The sequence below is a fragment of the Syngnathus floridae genome, chromosome 12 (assembly GCF_059516105.1).
Source record: "Syngnathus floridae isolate MCC-2025c chromosome 12, RoL_Sflo_1.0, whole genome shotgun sequence".
Classification (NCBI taxonomy): domain Eukaryota; kingdom Metazoa; phylum Chordata; class Actinopteri; order Syngnathiformes; family Syngnathidae; genus Syngnathus; species Syngnathus floridae.
The window spans coordinates 6,436,203-6,450,921 of NC_142424.1; the positions used below are offsets into that span (position 1 = coordinate 6,436,203).

A 14,719-nucleotide genomic window follows, 5' to 3' on the forward strand; every position below is an offset into this window, starting at 1 on the left:
GTCGCTCTCGCACCCCCCTCTTCTCCACATGGGTCGAATTCTCGTCGACTCACGCGAGAGTTTCCCTGGAAGAAACATGTCGACTCGCAAGCGAAAACGTGGAGGACGATTAGCCGGTGGAAAAAAGGCAAAGAAAGATGAAACTATCGCAGATGGAGGCGAATCCGCTGTCACCCAACAAGAGAAGAAAGATGAATACATCATTCCGCCGCCGGTTTCTATGGTACGTGGCGAAACTTGTTATAATTTGCGGAGGGTGCTGACGTGCTAGCAAGAAGCTAACCGGTTTAAAACATTTAGTCCTCTGAATAGTAAGTTATCTCTGGGGAAAGTTGGAATTGCGTTTTAGTGTTTTGATGCCATGGCTATTGTTTGTATCAATTGTGTACAGGGAAAATGGACCAACAAAGAAAGGGTTCTCATCTTCTCCTCAAGAGGCGTCAGCTTCAGAACGAGACATTTAATGCAAGACCTGAGGAGCATAATGCCACATTCGAGAGCAGGTAAGTGTTGCGTTCATCTGCGTTTCAACAAAAGTAAAAAAAAAAAGGATTTGAATGTTATTGTTTTAAAAATGATTATATTTTAAAAGATTTGCATCGGAAACTGTATGCTCAGTATGCACGTGTTGGTTTAAAATGTGTCATCTGGAAATCCGTATATCTTAATAAACTAACTATATTTCACGAAACTTTTTTTCATTCCCATCAGATACCAAAATGGACAGAAAGGACAAGCTATTTGTTATTAACGAGGTGAGTGTTTATATACGATTAATAAAACGTTTACCTACGAAGCGCTATAGTAGATAAATAGGTACTTATTGCTTGATTAGTTTAAGACATTTTTTCTGTTTGTAGGTGTGCGAGATGAAAAACTGCAACAAGTGCCTATTTTTTGAAGCCAAGAAGAAACTGGATCTCTACATGTGGTAAGAGATAAACACCTTACTCCTTAGCGTATAAACCTTACTTAGGTTTAACAATTTTCTTGTCACGCAGGGTGTCAAATAGCCCTCATGGACCCTCTGCAAAATTCCTCGTTCAGAATAGTGAGTGGCTGCCAATCTACTACTTGAGTGTAATTCCTACAATGACACAAAGTGTAATGTAAACAATGTAAACTCCTTATAGTTCATACACTGGCTGAGCTTAAGATGACAGGGAACTGCCTGAAAGGATCCAGACCGCTCTTGTCTTTTGATCCTGTGAGTAAAACCAGAAACAAGATTGCGACCAAAGTTAGTCGGGTTTGTTTTCATGTCTTTGTATTCCTCTGCAGACATTTGACAAAGAGCCCCACTATGCTTTGCTGAAGGAACTATTCATTCAGGTATGTGCAACCTTTCTTGAGAAACTATTTAACCTGCCATTCTGGGTCAATACAATTACCTTGAACTTTGTGAGAATATATTTTAAAATGATCTTTTATTGAGCTGTCGCTAATAAATGGAAGAGCAAGTTGTCATTAAGAAGTCTTTTTGTAGACTTTTTCCACGCCGCGTTATCACCCCAAGAGTCAACCTTTTGTGGACCATGTTATCACCTTCACCATTGTAGACAACAGAATTTGGTTCAGGAACTACCAGGTAAATTGTTTCCTCTGTCATTCACCCTCACACATGCACATCTCACACATCCCCTGTCAAATGTAACTTTGGATTGTTATTGGTCATTTACAGATCATCGAGGAGGATGCGGCGCTGGTGGAAATCGGACCTCGCTTCGTCCTCAATCTCATAAAGATGTTTCAGGGGAGCTTCGGGGGGCCCACGCTCTATGAAAACTCGTTATTCAAGTCGCCCAATATGGTAATATTCAATTTACAACTGTAAAGAAAAAACAGCAATAGCATGATTGCCACAATTCCTAGTAATGATCTCATTGCTGTATAAGGAATGTACAGTTAACGTGATTCTATGCTGCAGCACCGACGAGAGCTTCATCAGGCGGCGGCGGCCCGCGTGCGCGAGAAGCAGTTGGTGAAGGAGTTGCACAAGATGAAGAAAGCCGAGGTCAAGCCGGAGATCATCAGCGATCTGACGGACAGTGTCTTCGATACGCCGGTGCCAGAGAAACCCGTGACCATTGAGACAGAGCCGCCAGAGCCCAAAGCGAAGAATAAGACGAAGAAGCGCAAATTGTTTAAAAGGAACAGGATGCAGATGGCGCGCAAGTAACTTAAGGGACTGATCAATGACCAGGAAGATACATTTATTTTCACCACGATTTTTTCATGTGTGAATGCAACTACTACTTGTCATTTTAGAACAGTGTTTGAAGTCAACAGAAATGTCCTCTTTCTTCCAATTATAAACACTTTTTTATACAAACTGTCAAACGTTTGGGATGATTTCTGCTCTTCGCAGCTGACATTCTACTTCAGTTATGGTTTTCTAAAGCTATATTTTACTGAGGAGCCATGACTTTGATGTATGTACAATAGCTATGTTGTTGCTAGGCTACTATACCAGAGGTTAAATTATAAATAGCTTCGTCTCCCCATGGTTTACTGTTGTGCTTCTCAATAAGATTTCCATATGAATATGCTCGGATTGAGTTGCAGGCTGTCCATAAAGTACAAACATCTTTATTTATACTGCGCTTTTTCCATAACAAGGAGTTTTATATTACAAATGTACAAAACATTAGTAGACAGCACGATGAGTTGATACAAATAAAAATTTACATTCATATCCAACTGCTAAATTCATGGAAACAGAGTAATATGTGATGTAAAATTATTGTATTGTGTGAAAACCACAATACTGTACGTATATTCTTGACAATACCAGATAACACGTAGTAGCTTGCGCCCTCTACTGGCCAACTCATTGTAACGAAACTGGTCACCCTGCATTTAATGTGATGAATGTTTTTTTCGTCACAATCGAATGAAAACGGCCATAAAAAAAATTGCTGCCGATAACACACCTAAGTATATGTAAACATATCCACAAAGAAAGCAGAAAATATAAAAGTGCTGAAATGAGCAGCAAGTTCAACTATTTTGAACCTTTTTTGAAGCTGCCCTGCCACATTTCTGGGGGAACCATCAATAGTCATCATCCACTTCCTCGTCGGGACAGCAGTAGTAATCCACAAAGCAGATCTGTCCGTCGTCGTTGCGGACCAGGTACTGCAGCGACAAGACTCCCCTGCTGTCGGTCCTCACAGACACTTTGCTAGACAACGCCAGCGCCTTGGTGGATGGTTTCAGTAGGGACATTTTGTATCTGTTGGGGTGGAGTGTTAAGCACCACTATAACCACTATAAATTGTACTGTTGAAAACACAGAGGTAATGTGCTAATAACTATTATAGAACAAAAATTAAATTTATGGGTACATGCAAGTCTGGCAACTCATAAAATATGAAATAATTTTCATTCATTTTCCCAAAACTTTAAAAAAAATATATATATATCACACCTGTTGGTTTGCGCACTGGTGCAATTGAACAGCTCCATCATGTCAGAATCTTTGGGGTAATCGTAATGAGCGCTTCCACTGTTGCCAAATGTTGACAGCCTGGAGTAAGGAGAACACATCAAAAATTAAATCATAAAAATCGTATTTAAAAACCTTCATTAAGAGTGTTTACCGAAAGTAAGGCTGGCTTGGAGACATGGTAATCTGTAGCACCTCACTGGTCATGTCCAATTCCGAAAAAGCCTCCTTTAAACTCTCCGACAATAGGATCACCTTTGGAAAGAAATATACACAAAAATAATCCATGCTTCAATTTTTCCATCAGTGCAACCCTTTTGTGGTGACATCAGAAGTTCCTTTACCTTATTTGTGACGTTGCTGCTGCAGAACTCAAAGTCAAGTGGCTCCTCGGGTTCTTGTGTGTTGATCTTGCAAACAGTCACCACTCCTCCCTCCTCCAGGAACAGGGTCAGGGGGTAACCGTAGCCTCTGTAGCACAGTCGCAGGGCGGTTGTCACGCCTGATATGAATACACAAAGGCAGTAAATAAGAAATACGTTTGAAACTATTCATCGATGGTTGTAATATGACATATTTGCAGCTTCCAACTCACCACCGGGTACTGTGCTGCCTCCAAAAATACTGAGACAATCCAGGAGAACTGTGAGGTTGATCTGCAATCCCACCACATCTTCCTTGATGGTAAATTCCTGGAAGATTTCAGCCTGGAATATAAAACCAACAATACTGTAACATCTTCACAATCATAGAATTCAACAAGCCATACAAAGAATTAGAAAAAAGCAAATAAACCTGTATGAAGGCATTAGCTTGAAGGCATTTAGAGTCTTCTACGGTGACTTTGAGGCCGTTGCGTGTAGCAGTGAAGAGGGCATGGTCTTTGAAAGCGATGGCTTTAACGATGTTGGACAGATTGCGAGCGTTGTCCAAGCTGGCCACCAGCACGTATTGCTCATCGTCGCCCTGCGCCTGCGTCATTGTAGCACTGGAAAGAAAAACAGAAGAGTAACACAAGTGGAATTGTGACATAACAATGCGATTTGTTACGGGCGGCAATGATTTTTCTGTGGCATGCACTACAATCAGGGATACACAATACAAGTTCAGCAGCTTGTACCCCTTTTGCATGTTAGCTCTTGATAACTTCGTAAAAACGAAACAGGAAAAGTATAAAAGTCACTCACGTAGTTTATAATTCAGACATCCTCTTGGTAAAGTTTTGAAGAAACGCGCCTGCGATCATACCACTACTTCTATCTTCTCTGACAACTTCCGCCTGCAGCGGAAGTAGATTATGCGCATGCGTGTGGACTTCCGATTCCTGAACATTCTCTTCGCTTGACCAGTTGACGACCCTGTGTGAGCCTATTTGTGCTTTTAATCTACAAAAGATAAACCTCGTTATGAGATTATGTGGTTATTTACACTATTTTGTTGTGTAATTTAATTTTATCACCAAAATGCCTGGCAATATATCAGCGTTAGCCACGGAGCTAGTCATATGACGTAATAGTCGCAAAATAACAAAACGTAAAGTAAATTGATGGTGGTGTATGTTGGATAATTTGAAGTAAAATCTCTGCATTTGATAAAAGAATCTGTGTATTAAGTATGTCAATACGTTTGATTTTTGTTTGCCAATAAATTGGCAATCACAACAACACTCCAAGAATAACGGTGTGTGTAATTGTAGGTTCTTAACTTGGGTCCAGCCATGGTGTGCATTCCCTGCATTGTTATCCCTGTTCTGTTGTGGGTCTACAAGAGGTTCCTTGAGCCCATCCTCTATCCTTTCATCTCGCCCATCATCAATACATTCTGGACTAAAAAAGCAGTGCAAGAGTCTGGCTCAAATGAGAAGTGCAACGGGACATCCAAGGAGGTAAGATGAAGAATAAAGATAATAAAATGTGTTGGGGAAAATAGAACCACTTATTCTTTTTTCTTTCTCTAAAGCCCGAACGCAATGGCGAGGTTACTGCCAATGGATCTACTGTGGCGAGCGATAAGAAGACTGATTGATCCTTCTGACTAGTGGTCACCACATAAAACTTTATTGTAAATATTTTTAGATGTTGCATTCATAATTTTCCAGATGACATTTAGTTTATTATTCCGTTTTGTCAACATATTGTTAAATATTTCAGCAATTAACATTTTATATCCACTTCAAATGTGATGTTAAATTGATTAAGGAAATAAATCATGTATATTAAAAGACGGTTCGGTATGTTTATTTGAAACTATACATGAAATGACAACAGTAACGTGTCCAAAATGGTATTTTGGACTATTAAAAAAAAAATGGTTAGATTTAATTGTGGAGGAAATGAAGAAAAGCAAGTAATTTAAATAATTCAAGACAGAACCCCAACGTAGTTTTTTAAAGCAAAATTATATTAAATCAGGCATTTTAGTTAAGTAATGTCATGTCAATGTCAAAACAAAATTCTCAAAGAATTTATCATTCTAAGTCACTGGCTCGACGTCCGTATTTGACGTCATGACGCAAGTGAACTTGTGATCCTGACGTCATCACGCAAGGGGTCCGCAACGTGGAAAACATGGAGGCGATGGAGTGTGTGAGTGTCTATGTAGAGTAAAACTTACCGCCTTCATTGTAATTCCTCAGCATTAGAAGCGTGTACATTTTCACCCTACGCCTGGATAATACACTCTAGTTTTAACTGGCGTAACAGTGGGCGGGTTTATTTCGCTGTCCCACGAGCGAAGAGAGCCACAGGAGCGACGAGAAGCGTTTGTGACAGGTAAGCTAAGTGGTCAGCTGATGGCGACTAGCGGCTAGCGTTAGCTGTCATAGCACCAACTCAAATTTGCTAGTTATTCAGTCGTATTTAGAGTATCTTTGCCATGTCCCAGTCACAATGACAATATCGCGTCAATTAGCTTTATTGCACTTCCTGGATTAGACAAACCGACGTCATGCTAAATAAGGGACTCTCAACTCTATACGGATATTAAGGGATCCTATTGTTGTAACTATACATCCATCAATTTTTATGTACATATGCATGCATGTGTTTATTTATAATGGCAAGTGCGGTGACCAAGTGGTTAGCACGTCTGCCATTCTGTTCAGTTAAGCGGTTCGAAACTCGGCCACCTTGTGTGAAGTTTCCATGTCCCCATGTGCGTGGATTTCCTTTTACAATACATCCACACACTTTGGTTGAAGTACTTTAAATTGTCCATAAACGCTTGTTTGTATGTCTGTGCCCTGCAACTATCTGATGACCGGTGTACGGTGTAATCCGCGTCTAAGTCACCTGAGGTTAACTGAAAAACCCTTAACGAATGTAAATGTTTTTTGTCTGCATGTGAAATACAATTTACTACAACTAGTCCTCCTGCCTAAAGTCAGCTAAAGCTACCTGCACATTTTTCACCTCATACATTTTGATGTTTTTGCATCCTTGTTCTCTGGTGCATTGATGCAAAAGAAAATACTGCATGAGTGCCTATTTGAGTTTTGATGTGTGGAATGTTTGAACCATATAAGTGGCCTTTGTCACGTTCCAAGCCCTTTTGTCTCCAAAGGTGTTGCCATATGCCCGACGAACAAGCAGTGAGGCAGCACTGAGTCTGGAGATGGGAGCTAACACCAGCCAGCTCAGTGACCTGCCCAACAACCCCAGCCTCAAGGCTCTCGTGGGCACCGAGTCCATATCAGAGAATGACCCCTTCTGGAACCAGCTCATCTCCTTTACTGTCATCAGTCCCACCAGCAGGTACTGGACACCAAAGTCTGGTCTATTGTCTCAAATCGTTAAGCCCCATCCTGGATCCTCCATAGTACTCCAGGATATTTGCTAAACCGCCCATAACTTGAGTAATGATTACTTAGGTTTATACAACCTGGTTGTGCATTAAGAAACTAGTTTGTGTTTTGTTCCTTTAACTTTTTTATTTTTTTATTTTTGTACTTTCAAATGGCACAATTGCAATATGTGTCATGGCAGATTGACGAAGGAAAAAAAATGGAGGCCTTTCTATCAATATAGATGAGCAAAAAATGTAGTAGACTTGTATGATAATTGTGTATTGTTTTTCTGTTTCAAACAGTGGAGACTCCAAGTTGCTGGAAGAGGCTGTGTTACCGCTGGCCAAGCTCCTCAGTATGGCATCCTTCTTAATAAATTGATCAATATTGCATCAGGCACTTGGAAAATTGTATTATGTGCTGAGCCCTGTGTAATGTTTTTTTTCCCCTCTGTTTTCAGTTGAAAACAATCCCAGAACAGGAAATTTTGGCGCACTGGTTAGAATCTTCCTGGGACGGACAAAAGAGCTGAAAATCTCCACAGAATGTCAAGAGTGAGTGTGGGAAGCTTTTATGTTCGTCATCACTGTTTCTTGTTAACGTGTCTAAGATGACTTAATCAAAAGCAGGATGAGCAAGCTCTGCGTCATCAACTCGATGTCAGTTAGAATTATTTAATTTGGATGAAAGTATTACCAGATTTATGTTGTGTTTCAGTCCACAAAATGGAGATTTTTTTTGGGGGGATTAAATACGTGATGATGCAAATGCAAATACATGATTGATCGCAAAAAGTGAATGAAAATAGTTCATTATTTTATGCTCACTGGACTTTGGTCTTGTCATGTTGCACAATTTTTGTGTGCGTTATAAATAAATTTAAAAAATCCACAAATGTTCAGTTAGAAATTATTTCATAGGCACAAACAGGAATCTATAAGAATAAAGTGGAATGAACCAGAAAATGTACAAACATGCGTTTAATAATGAATAACCATATTTCGCAGAACATTTTACCATCCTTATCAAGATCCCAAATGTATTTTAATGTGATTTTATTTCTTCCTCTGCAGTCAACTGTTCATCTGGCAGGCCCACAACGCTCTCTTCATGATCCGCTGCCTGCTCAAGGTGTTCATCCGGGAGATGAGCGAGCAGGACCTGCACTTGCAGTTTAGCTACCAGGAGAGGGCGCCAGGCTCCTGTGGAGGTGAGCGATGTCTGGCAACTCGCTCTCCCGTGCATACCCATGCACACGGATGTGGTTTAGGACAGGAAGTTGTTGTCAAGGGGGCATGGAAAGCGAGGAAACAATCTGACATAATAAGTGACTAATTCTGCATTCAGGAAAGCTGGGAAAGTTCTTTGTTGATGACTGCGGTTTCTCATGAAGTACTCAAAGTTAGTGATGTGAACGAATAATATTTTGACTTAGTCAATTCCATTCTGTGGTAAGAATAAAAATTCCTTTCCGCTTAAGGTTAACACAAAAAGGTAGGTAAAAGTGAAAGAAAAAGAAAAATACTTTGTCCCATCTCTTAAACTTGAGGCGACGTCTCTGATGCTACCTTGAAAGCTGGAAAATAGTCAGGTCAACCATTCTGTGTCTGGGGCCTTGATTTGATACAATGCAGAACAAAGGTGGAAAATGTCAGCTTTTACAGGCAGAATAAAAAAAGCGCTTTTAACACCTCTCCTCGTCTCTTCTAGGAGCGAGCCACGAGGACCTCCTCGAGGAGCTCTTATCCAACCTAGTGCACCTGATCGTTGAAGTACCTCTGCTGTAAGTACTTCTAGTTTGTGTGTGTGACTGTAAATGTGTGTGCCATGAATGTAACACACATTTTGAAAAGGTCAAGATGTGCTCAGACTGTTGGAGGAAAAAAAAAGACAGTTATGGTGACCGGGACACTCACAATGCCCCTACTATTCCCACGCAGCTATTTAATAATATCACTTGTCTGACATTTTGTAGAACCGACTTTAAAACAGATTAAACATTTGCGACCCTCGCGGAGTATGTCACTTAGGCAGCCAAGATTCGAACCGGGAATCTCTTGACTGTGAGGCAGATGCAGTACCCATTATATCGCCGTTCTGCCTCGGAAGCACACAGTTGTCCAAAATGTCTTGGTTAGATGGAGGTCCAACTTCTGATTGATTGATTGATTGGAGAAATACCGGTAATTGCTTAAGAGGTGTGTTTGCGTCGAGAGAATTTGTCATAATGGAAGACATCCTTTCCTCCTTTCTGTCCACAGCCATAATTCAATCCTCTGCGCTTACATAAACGCATTGACATTCCAGCATATTATTCATTGTTCCCGGCCTCCAAACTCACCCTGTTCCATTGCGGCCCTCCCCACCCCGCCCCACCCTCTCCACCGCTTTGTGGCTTTCGGCCCGTTTCCTCCTTAGTACGTGCTCGTGGTGCAGATGGAGTCATTCCTTCGTGGTTACACACTTCTCTCGCTTTGATCGTCGCCTTGGAAGAAAACTTGTTTTCTTTTTCTTATTATTGGGGATTAATTTGTACAAGAGAAATGTCACCAGTCGTCATTGTGTTTGCACAGTTTTTCCGTTGATGCCTTTTGACATTACTGGCGAGTCCCAGTTGTTCCCAAGTAAAGCCAAATGATTATCCCTGTTTGTATCTGATTTATTTCTGGGATTTTCACTTCCTCTTATTCCAATTTTAAGAGGTGTCCCGACTGGTCCATTGACAATATCTGATGTTCACGCCATCGTGGTCTTGTGTTGTCTGTGCAGTGATATCACCTACAGCATCCTTTTTGAAGCTGTCACCACCCTACTGGTGTTCTTCTCCTACCAGCTGTTCTGCAAGGACATCCTCAGAGATGGTTTGATCTACCGACATGTCATGCAGGGACGATGGTGAGCTCACACACGTAGTTTCTGGAATACTTTGTCGACACTGAAGAAGTGATGGAAAACAAAATGGGGGAAAAATAAATTAGCAGTCGCAGCCGTTATTTGGACATTTGTACTGCATCACACCTTCCCTCGAGCTAGAATTGCAAAGTATCTCCTTTAAGTTGTGCAAAAGTTCTCGCTTTTGTTCCCGGAGTTGGCCTTCAACATTCTGTCAATGACACCAAGCATTTTGGATCTCGTTCAATCTGTCGTGGGCCTCTGTCTGCACCTTTGCGCTGCCAGAAAATTTCATCACAAACAATGTCTTTATGTGTTATTCCGCTACGGTCTTCAAAACAGGGAAACGTCCAAGCGGCCATCGCCCCGCCGTCTCCGCCATGACCCTTCCCTCGCCGTCTGGGGGACGAGCGCCAAGTCTGAATTTTGAGTGATGACATTCATTCCATTAGTTTCCGACCCAAATTCCTGCTTCTTTTCTGTCCTAAAAACTCACGCGCCCAAGTTATACAAGCAAAAGTCGCCCCGAGCACCCGATGTCGTGCAGAAATATCAATGGACTGGTGTAAATGTTTACATATTGTTAAGCAAAGAGTGTGTACTTTTCCTTTCCCTCCAGTTTGTCACTGACGAGTCGCTTGGTGAAGACGCTGCTCTATAACTTCATCAGGCAGGAAAAATGTCCGCCCCCGGCGACGCACATCTTTGAGCCCAAAGCGGAGGGTGGCCTGCTTTACGGCCTGGCATCTGGGGTGGCAAGTAAGAACACACCCACAAAAAAAAATAAACCACACCAACATCTGCTTTCACCAAATCGCACACCTTCACTGAGGTTTAGTCATCATTTGAATTAGAACATCATTTATTGGCCAGCATTGTTGCATGCCACATACGTGCGCCCACGGGTTCCATCTGCAGATAAGCATTCTTTGCGCGACAGATTACGTCCGCCGAAGCATCGGCATTCGCTGGCTTGTGTTGTCTATGTGTGTGTGTGTCAGTGGCCATGATGATGAGTTATGGTGCCCTGTCCTCTTCCGTAATCCCCCAGAGCCCGTCTGTCTGCAGCCGCCTCCCTTGTACACACACGCACATCAACAAAGACACAGGGCGACTCATACAGCCGCCGCGAGGAGACAGCGCTTGTTTTATGTCTCCCGTCTCGTGAAGCGTGCACATTCCATTTCCATGTGGAAAATGATGTTTGCAACTGCAACAGCGGAACGCTTTTAAAGCAAAAACTCCTAAAGGGGATTTTTTTTTTTTTACACATTTAGGCCCTGTTTTTATGTGCCGCTGTAGGAGCTTTTCTGAAAAGTATTTTTCTTTTCTCTGCTGCTCTGTATGCATCATGGGAAAGTGTGTGTCTTTGAACACACTATCTTCTCATATGTGTGAGATTATCAGAACACAGTGTTGGCATCTTGTTTGACCAGCACCAGAAACATCCTGAGCCTCTGGTCTGTCTTCTTTCATCTTTGCTGATGCACTCTAATCTCTAATCAGATCCAATACAAAAGCTGCTCAAAGAAAAGAGTTCCACCAGTCTTAGATGGTACAAAACTGCTGAGCATTCATTGCAAGAACTCGGATTGTAACAAAAAATCGATGCTACCATGAAGAGGTCCCTGGCGGGGGAAAAAGGATGCGGACCACTGTTTTAAGACAACCAGAACAGTCCAGTTGTGACCGGGTCAGTGCCCTGGGAATGAAATGATCTGGTTGATCAGACTGACGGGTTTCACCGGCATGTGACTTGACTCTATTGAAATGCTGTGGCATGACCTTTAAAAGGCCACTTGAGTTTGTAAACCCTCCAGAGTTGATCAATTACTGTAATTCTGGGGTCAAACTACTGAAGATTCATTGGCGGTTATAGGAAATGCTTGTTTTCAGTCGTTGCCGCTGCGAGTGGCTCAACCAGAGAATACGTCTGATAAATGATAAACATTAAAGTGGAAAAACAAAAGAAATAATTACATACATATTCAATGAAATAGATTTCTGGGTTTTAAGCAAGCGAGAACAAGCCGAACCTAAGCGCTGAGTCTAAGCTGACCGCATGTGAGGTTCTCCGTTGGAACAATTCCCTAGGTAGGAATTTGGAAGTGCTTTAAACTAGGTTCTTGTTTCGGTGTGCCGGGCTCTGTCCGTGTGTGACCTTTTCCATTCCTTGCTTTTCACTTCCCTTTCCTCCTTTATACCCCCGGACTGGGCGACTGGCCACAGGCGAAGCAGTCACAGCGGTTATTTAGGGATAAAAACAAATAGCCACGGCTAAGGTAGAATAAAGCCCAGTGAATGTGTGTGTGAGTGCAGGAAATGTGGCAGCCTGACTGGCTTGGGTGACACAGTCGGGCCAGTCACTCTGGTGCCAGTGATTCCTTGAACAAGGCTGCGTCACAGGTTGGCGCCGTCTCTCTTGCGATTTTGTTTTCTCTCAGAAAGTCGCTGTGTATGCACAGCTGTGTGAATGTGAACATATTTTTACCCTGTGGTGAAGTCATCTAACTTCCTCAGCGGACTTACACACGCACATTCACCGACCACTTCAATTTTTGGCCCATAGGTGCAAAAATATAGCAAGAGAAAATGAATTTCACTATTATGCATGTCAATTTGTCCAAGACCAAAATCCAGTTGGAAATTTGTCGGAAAGAATTATTACATGATTACTTGCAATTTTGACCAATATAGAATGCAATAATTGCTAAATCGGGTCAAGATGGCCTTTTTCTCTTGCTTTCATGCAGAGAAGACTTTTGTTTCCATGACAACGACGGGTGGGTGGAGCTAAGGCCTGTTCTTGCCGATATCTGGCGACCCGATCCAACACAGACGTTCACCCCTCTGTGTCCAGACTGCAAATGAACTTGGCTTGCCAACGCCAAATGTGGCTTTTCCGTTCCATGTCAGGCAGAAATGTGACAGGCAGATCCCGCAAAATTTAAACACTGCAGCTATAAACAAAAGAACCGTCATTTAGATGCTTTTTATACCCAAGTGTGATATTGGCACAGAAGCATACCGTGACACACGGGCCTGATCTTGCTTCTGTTACGGTTCTGATACCACCTAGTAAAAGGTAGTCTGCTTCATGTCACCCAACATTCCACGTCAGTGTTGTTTTATATATACAGAACACTGACGTTAACAGGCAGTTTACACAGTCAGCTAAAAAAAAAAAAAGACCCTGCCCTTTTAACCTTCACCACTAGATGGCAACATGTCTACTTGGCTCCAACTATCAGGCTGGCTATCGGAACCCGACTGGCTTTACGCTTGCATCATCACAGCTACCCTGTGGCTAGACGTCCAGGAGCCAGAGGGCGGTCATCCGTGTGCCTCGATGCTCATGCTTCTCATGACGCCTGAGCGCACCGGCACTTCACTCGAGAAACTCAACACATCCCCCACCACCAGTACAAAAAAAAAGTCTCCAGTTGCTTCAGTAGTTTTTGTTCTCTGGCGCCGTATGTTGTTTGACATCGCGGGCGGCGCAAAGGGTCAGCGGCGATTCCATTGTGCCCGTTCTGCTCTTGATTGCATCAAGTCTGGCGGCTCATTTCCCTTTGCATTCATTCTCTCATCAAGCGTAAATCAGCCTGACTGTATTATGCAGCAACCTTGGCACTTGTAATCTCTAGATTAGAGAGATATGACTGAATATTAGCCGCACCTTTGATTTATTGCGCAACAGCGCCACAATTTACAGCCTGTTGGCCAGCAAGGCTTACCAAATAAAGCGTCCCTCCTACGAGTGCCACGTTTTGCAACTTTATTCCAGAGCTAGGAGCTCTATGACTATTGTGAGTTTGAATTGTATGTACTATTGTCTCAATTTGGTAGGCCTGCCTTACATAATTAAAACCAAGGTTTCTTGTTTTTGCCACCATTTCTAGTCGCATGATGAATACATTTCAGCCTTGACCAACGTTTTGGATATTTATGTCTATTTGAGTCCATATTTTTGAGAGAGGTTCCACTCACTGTACAGTATTTGTAACGCTCCATTTAAATGTGTTCAGGTGGTTTATGGAACGTCTTCACTTTGGGCGGAGCTGTCAGCAAAGTTGGGGTGGATCTGCAGCACAACCCCTTACCATTGTCCAACCAGAGCCTTCTGTTATTGCTGGTTCTGGCCAACCTGACTGATGGGCCCGACTGGCCCAACCCTTACCGGCAGGCTATTACCTGCTTCAGGAACACACAAGGTGATGGATGGGGGGTAATTTCCAAAGTAAAATGCAGGGACACTTTTTATATGTTTTAGGTTTTTAGCCAACTTTTAAATACAGTGTTGGACTTGAAGTAATTAAGGGCATTCATGCAACCAGTACCAGAAGGTGGTGTTCCAATTTTCTCATTTCTGTCTGTGGCCCGTGTAGACACGTCATCCGTTCCGGTGGAGCAAACGCACACGTTCCAGATCAATTTCAACAGCCTGTACACGGCGCTGTGCGAGCAGCAGTGCTCTGACCAGGCCACGTTGCTGCTCTACACATTGCTCCACCAAAACGCCAACATGAGGACCTACATGCTCTCCAGAACAGACATGGACAATCTGGTAGGTGGCATTTATTTACTCTACTGCA

The 14,719-nt window shown here is 42.5% G+C and overlaps 4 protein-coding genes across 7 annotated transcripts in view; 3 read left to right on the forward strand and 1 right to left on the reverse strand.

Moving 5' to 3' along the window:
• brix1 (biogenesis of ribosomes BRX1) lies at nt 1–2,695 on the forward strand. The gene is made up of 10 exons (XM_088392655.1): nt 1–223; nt 392–503; nt 712–755; nt 861–931; nt 1,002–1,051; nt 1,134–1,207; nt 1,282–1,332; nt 1,487–1,588; nt 1,682–1,810; nt 1,928–2,695. Exons 1-10 carry the CDS (start codon nt 29–31, stop codon nt 2,177–2,179), a joined length of 1,080 nt encoding a protein of 359 aa, XP_088248781.1. The 5' UTR covers nt 1–28; the 3' UTR covers nt 2,180–2,695.
• On the reverse strand, nt 2,574–6,321 carry rad1 (RAD1 homolog (S. pombe)). 2 transcript variants are annotated; one of them, XM_088392657.1, is made up of 7 exons: nt 6,062–6,321; nt 4,244–4,436; nt 4,044–4,155; nt 3,793–3,950; nt 3,603–3,703; nt 3,431–3,529; nt 2,574–3,235 (listed from the first exon to the last, which is right to left on the reverse strand). In XM_088392657.1, the coding sequence occupies exons 2-7, from the start codon at nt 4,427–4,429 to the stop codon at nt 3,055–3,057; spliced, it is 837 nt and encodes a 278-aa protein (XP_088248783.1). In that variant the 5' UTR covers nt 4,430–4,436; nt 6,062–6,321; the 3' UTR covers nt 2,574–3,054. The 2 variants fall into 2 exon arrangements, with proteins under 2 accessions (XP_088248783.1, XP_088248782.1); XM_088392656.1 differs by lacking the exon at nt 6,062–6,321 and adding an exon at nt 4,636–4,792.
• c21h18orf32 (chromosome 21 C18orf32 homolog) lies at nt 4,687–5,672 on the forward strand. 3 transcript variants are annotated; one of them, XM_088392658.1, is made up of 3 exons: nt 4,687–4,810; nt 5,145–5,333; nt 5,408–5,672. In XM_088392658.1, exons 2-3 carry the CDS (start codon nt 5,166–5,168, stop codon nt 5,471–5,473), a joined length of 234 nt encoding a protein of 77 aa, XP_088248784.1. In that variant the 5' UTR covers nt 4,687–4,810; nt 5,145–5,165; the 3' UTR covers nt 5,474–5,672. The 3 variants fall into 3 exon arrangements, with proteins under 3 accessions (XP_088248784.1, XP_088248785.1, XP_088248786.1); XM_088392659.1 differs by having other exon boundaries at nt 4,756–4,822; XM_088392660.1 differs by lacking the exon at nt 4,687–4,810 and adding an exon at nt 4,853–5,060.
• Nucleotides 5,973–14,719, forward strand: part of dym (dymeclin) — a 25,714-nt gene continuing 16,967 nt past the window's right edge. Inside the window, exons 1-10 of the mRNA XM_088392649.1 lie at nt 5,973–6,219; nt 7,010–7,200; nt 7,535–7,587; nt 7,693–7,786; nt 8,306–8,442; nt 8,943–9,015; nt 10,002–10,127; nt 10,744–10,883; nt 14,153–14,338; nt 14,513–14,691. Of these exons, the coding sequence (XP_088248775.1) occupies nt 7,061–7,200; nt 7,535–7,587; nt 7,693–7,786; nt 8,306–8,442; nt 8,943–9,015; nt 10,002–10,127; nt 10,744–10,883; nt 14,153–14,338; nt 14,513–14,691 (1,128 nt within the window). The 5' untranslated portion in view covers nt 5,973–6,219; nt 7,010–7,060. The remainder of the gene's footprint in view (nt 6,220–7,009; nt 7,201–7,534; nt 7,588–7,692; nt 7,787–8,305; nt 8,443–8,942; nt 9,016–10,001; nt 10,128–10,743; nt 10,884–14,152; nt 14,339–14,512; nt 14,692–14,719) is intronic.

Coding starts and splice junctions, on each gene's coding strand:
- brix1 (XM_088392655.1), top strand. CDS start 29: ATGGGTCGAATTCTCGTCGACTCACGCGAGAGTTTCCCTGGAAGAAAC. Junction 932..1,001: donor AAACTGGATCTCTACATGTG/GTAAGAGATAAA, acceptor CTTGTCACGCAG/GGTGTCAAATAGCCCTCATG. Junction 1,811..1,927: donor TATTCAAGTCGCCCAATATG/GTAATATTCAAT, acceptor TCTATGCTGCAG/CACCGACGAGAGCTTCATCA.
- rad1 (XM_088392657.1), bottom strand. CDS start 4,429: ATGACGCAGGCGCAGGGCGACGATGAGCAATACGTGCTGGTGGCCAGC. Junction 4,156..4,243: donor AAGCTAATGCCTTCATACAG/GTTTATTTGCTT, acceptor TTTATATTCCAG/GCTGAAATCTTCCAGGAATT. Junction 3,704..3,792: donor GCAGCAACGTCACAAATAAG/GTAAAGGAACTT, acceptor TTCTTTCCAAAG/GTGATCCTATTGTCGGAGAG.
- c21h18orf32 (XM_088392658.1), top strand. CDS start 5,166: ATGGTGTGCATTCCCTGCATTGTTATCCCTGTTCTGTTGTGGGTCTAC. Junction 5,334..5,407: donor GCAACGGGACATCCAAGGAG/GTAAGATGAAGA, acceptor CTTTCTCTAAAG/CCCGAACGCAATGGCGAGGT.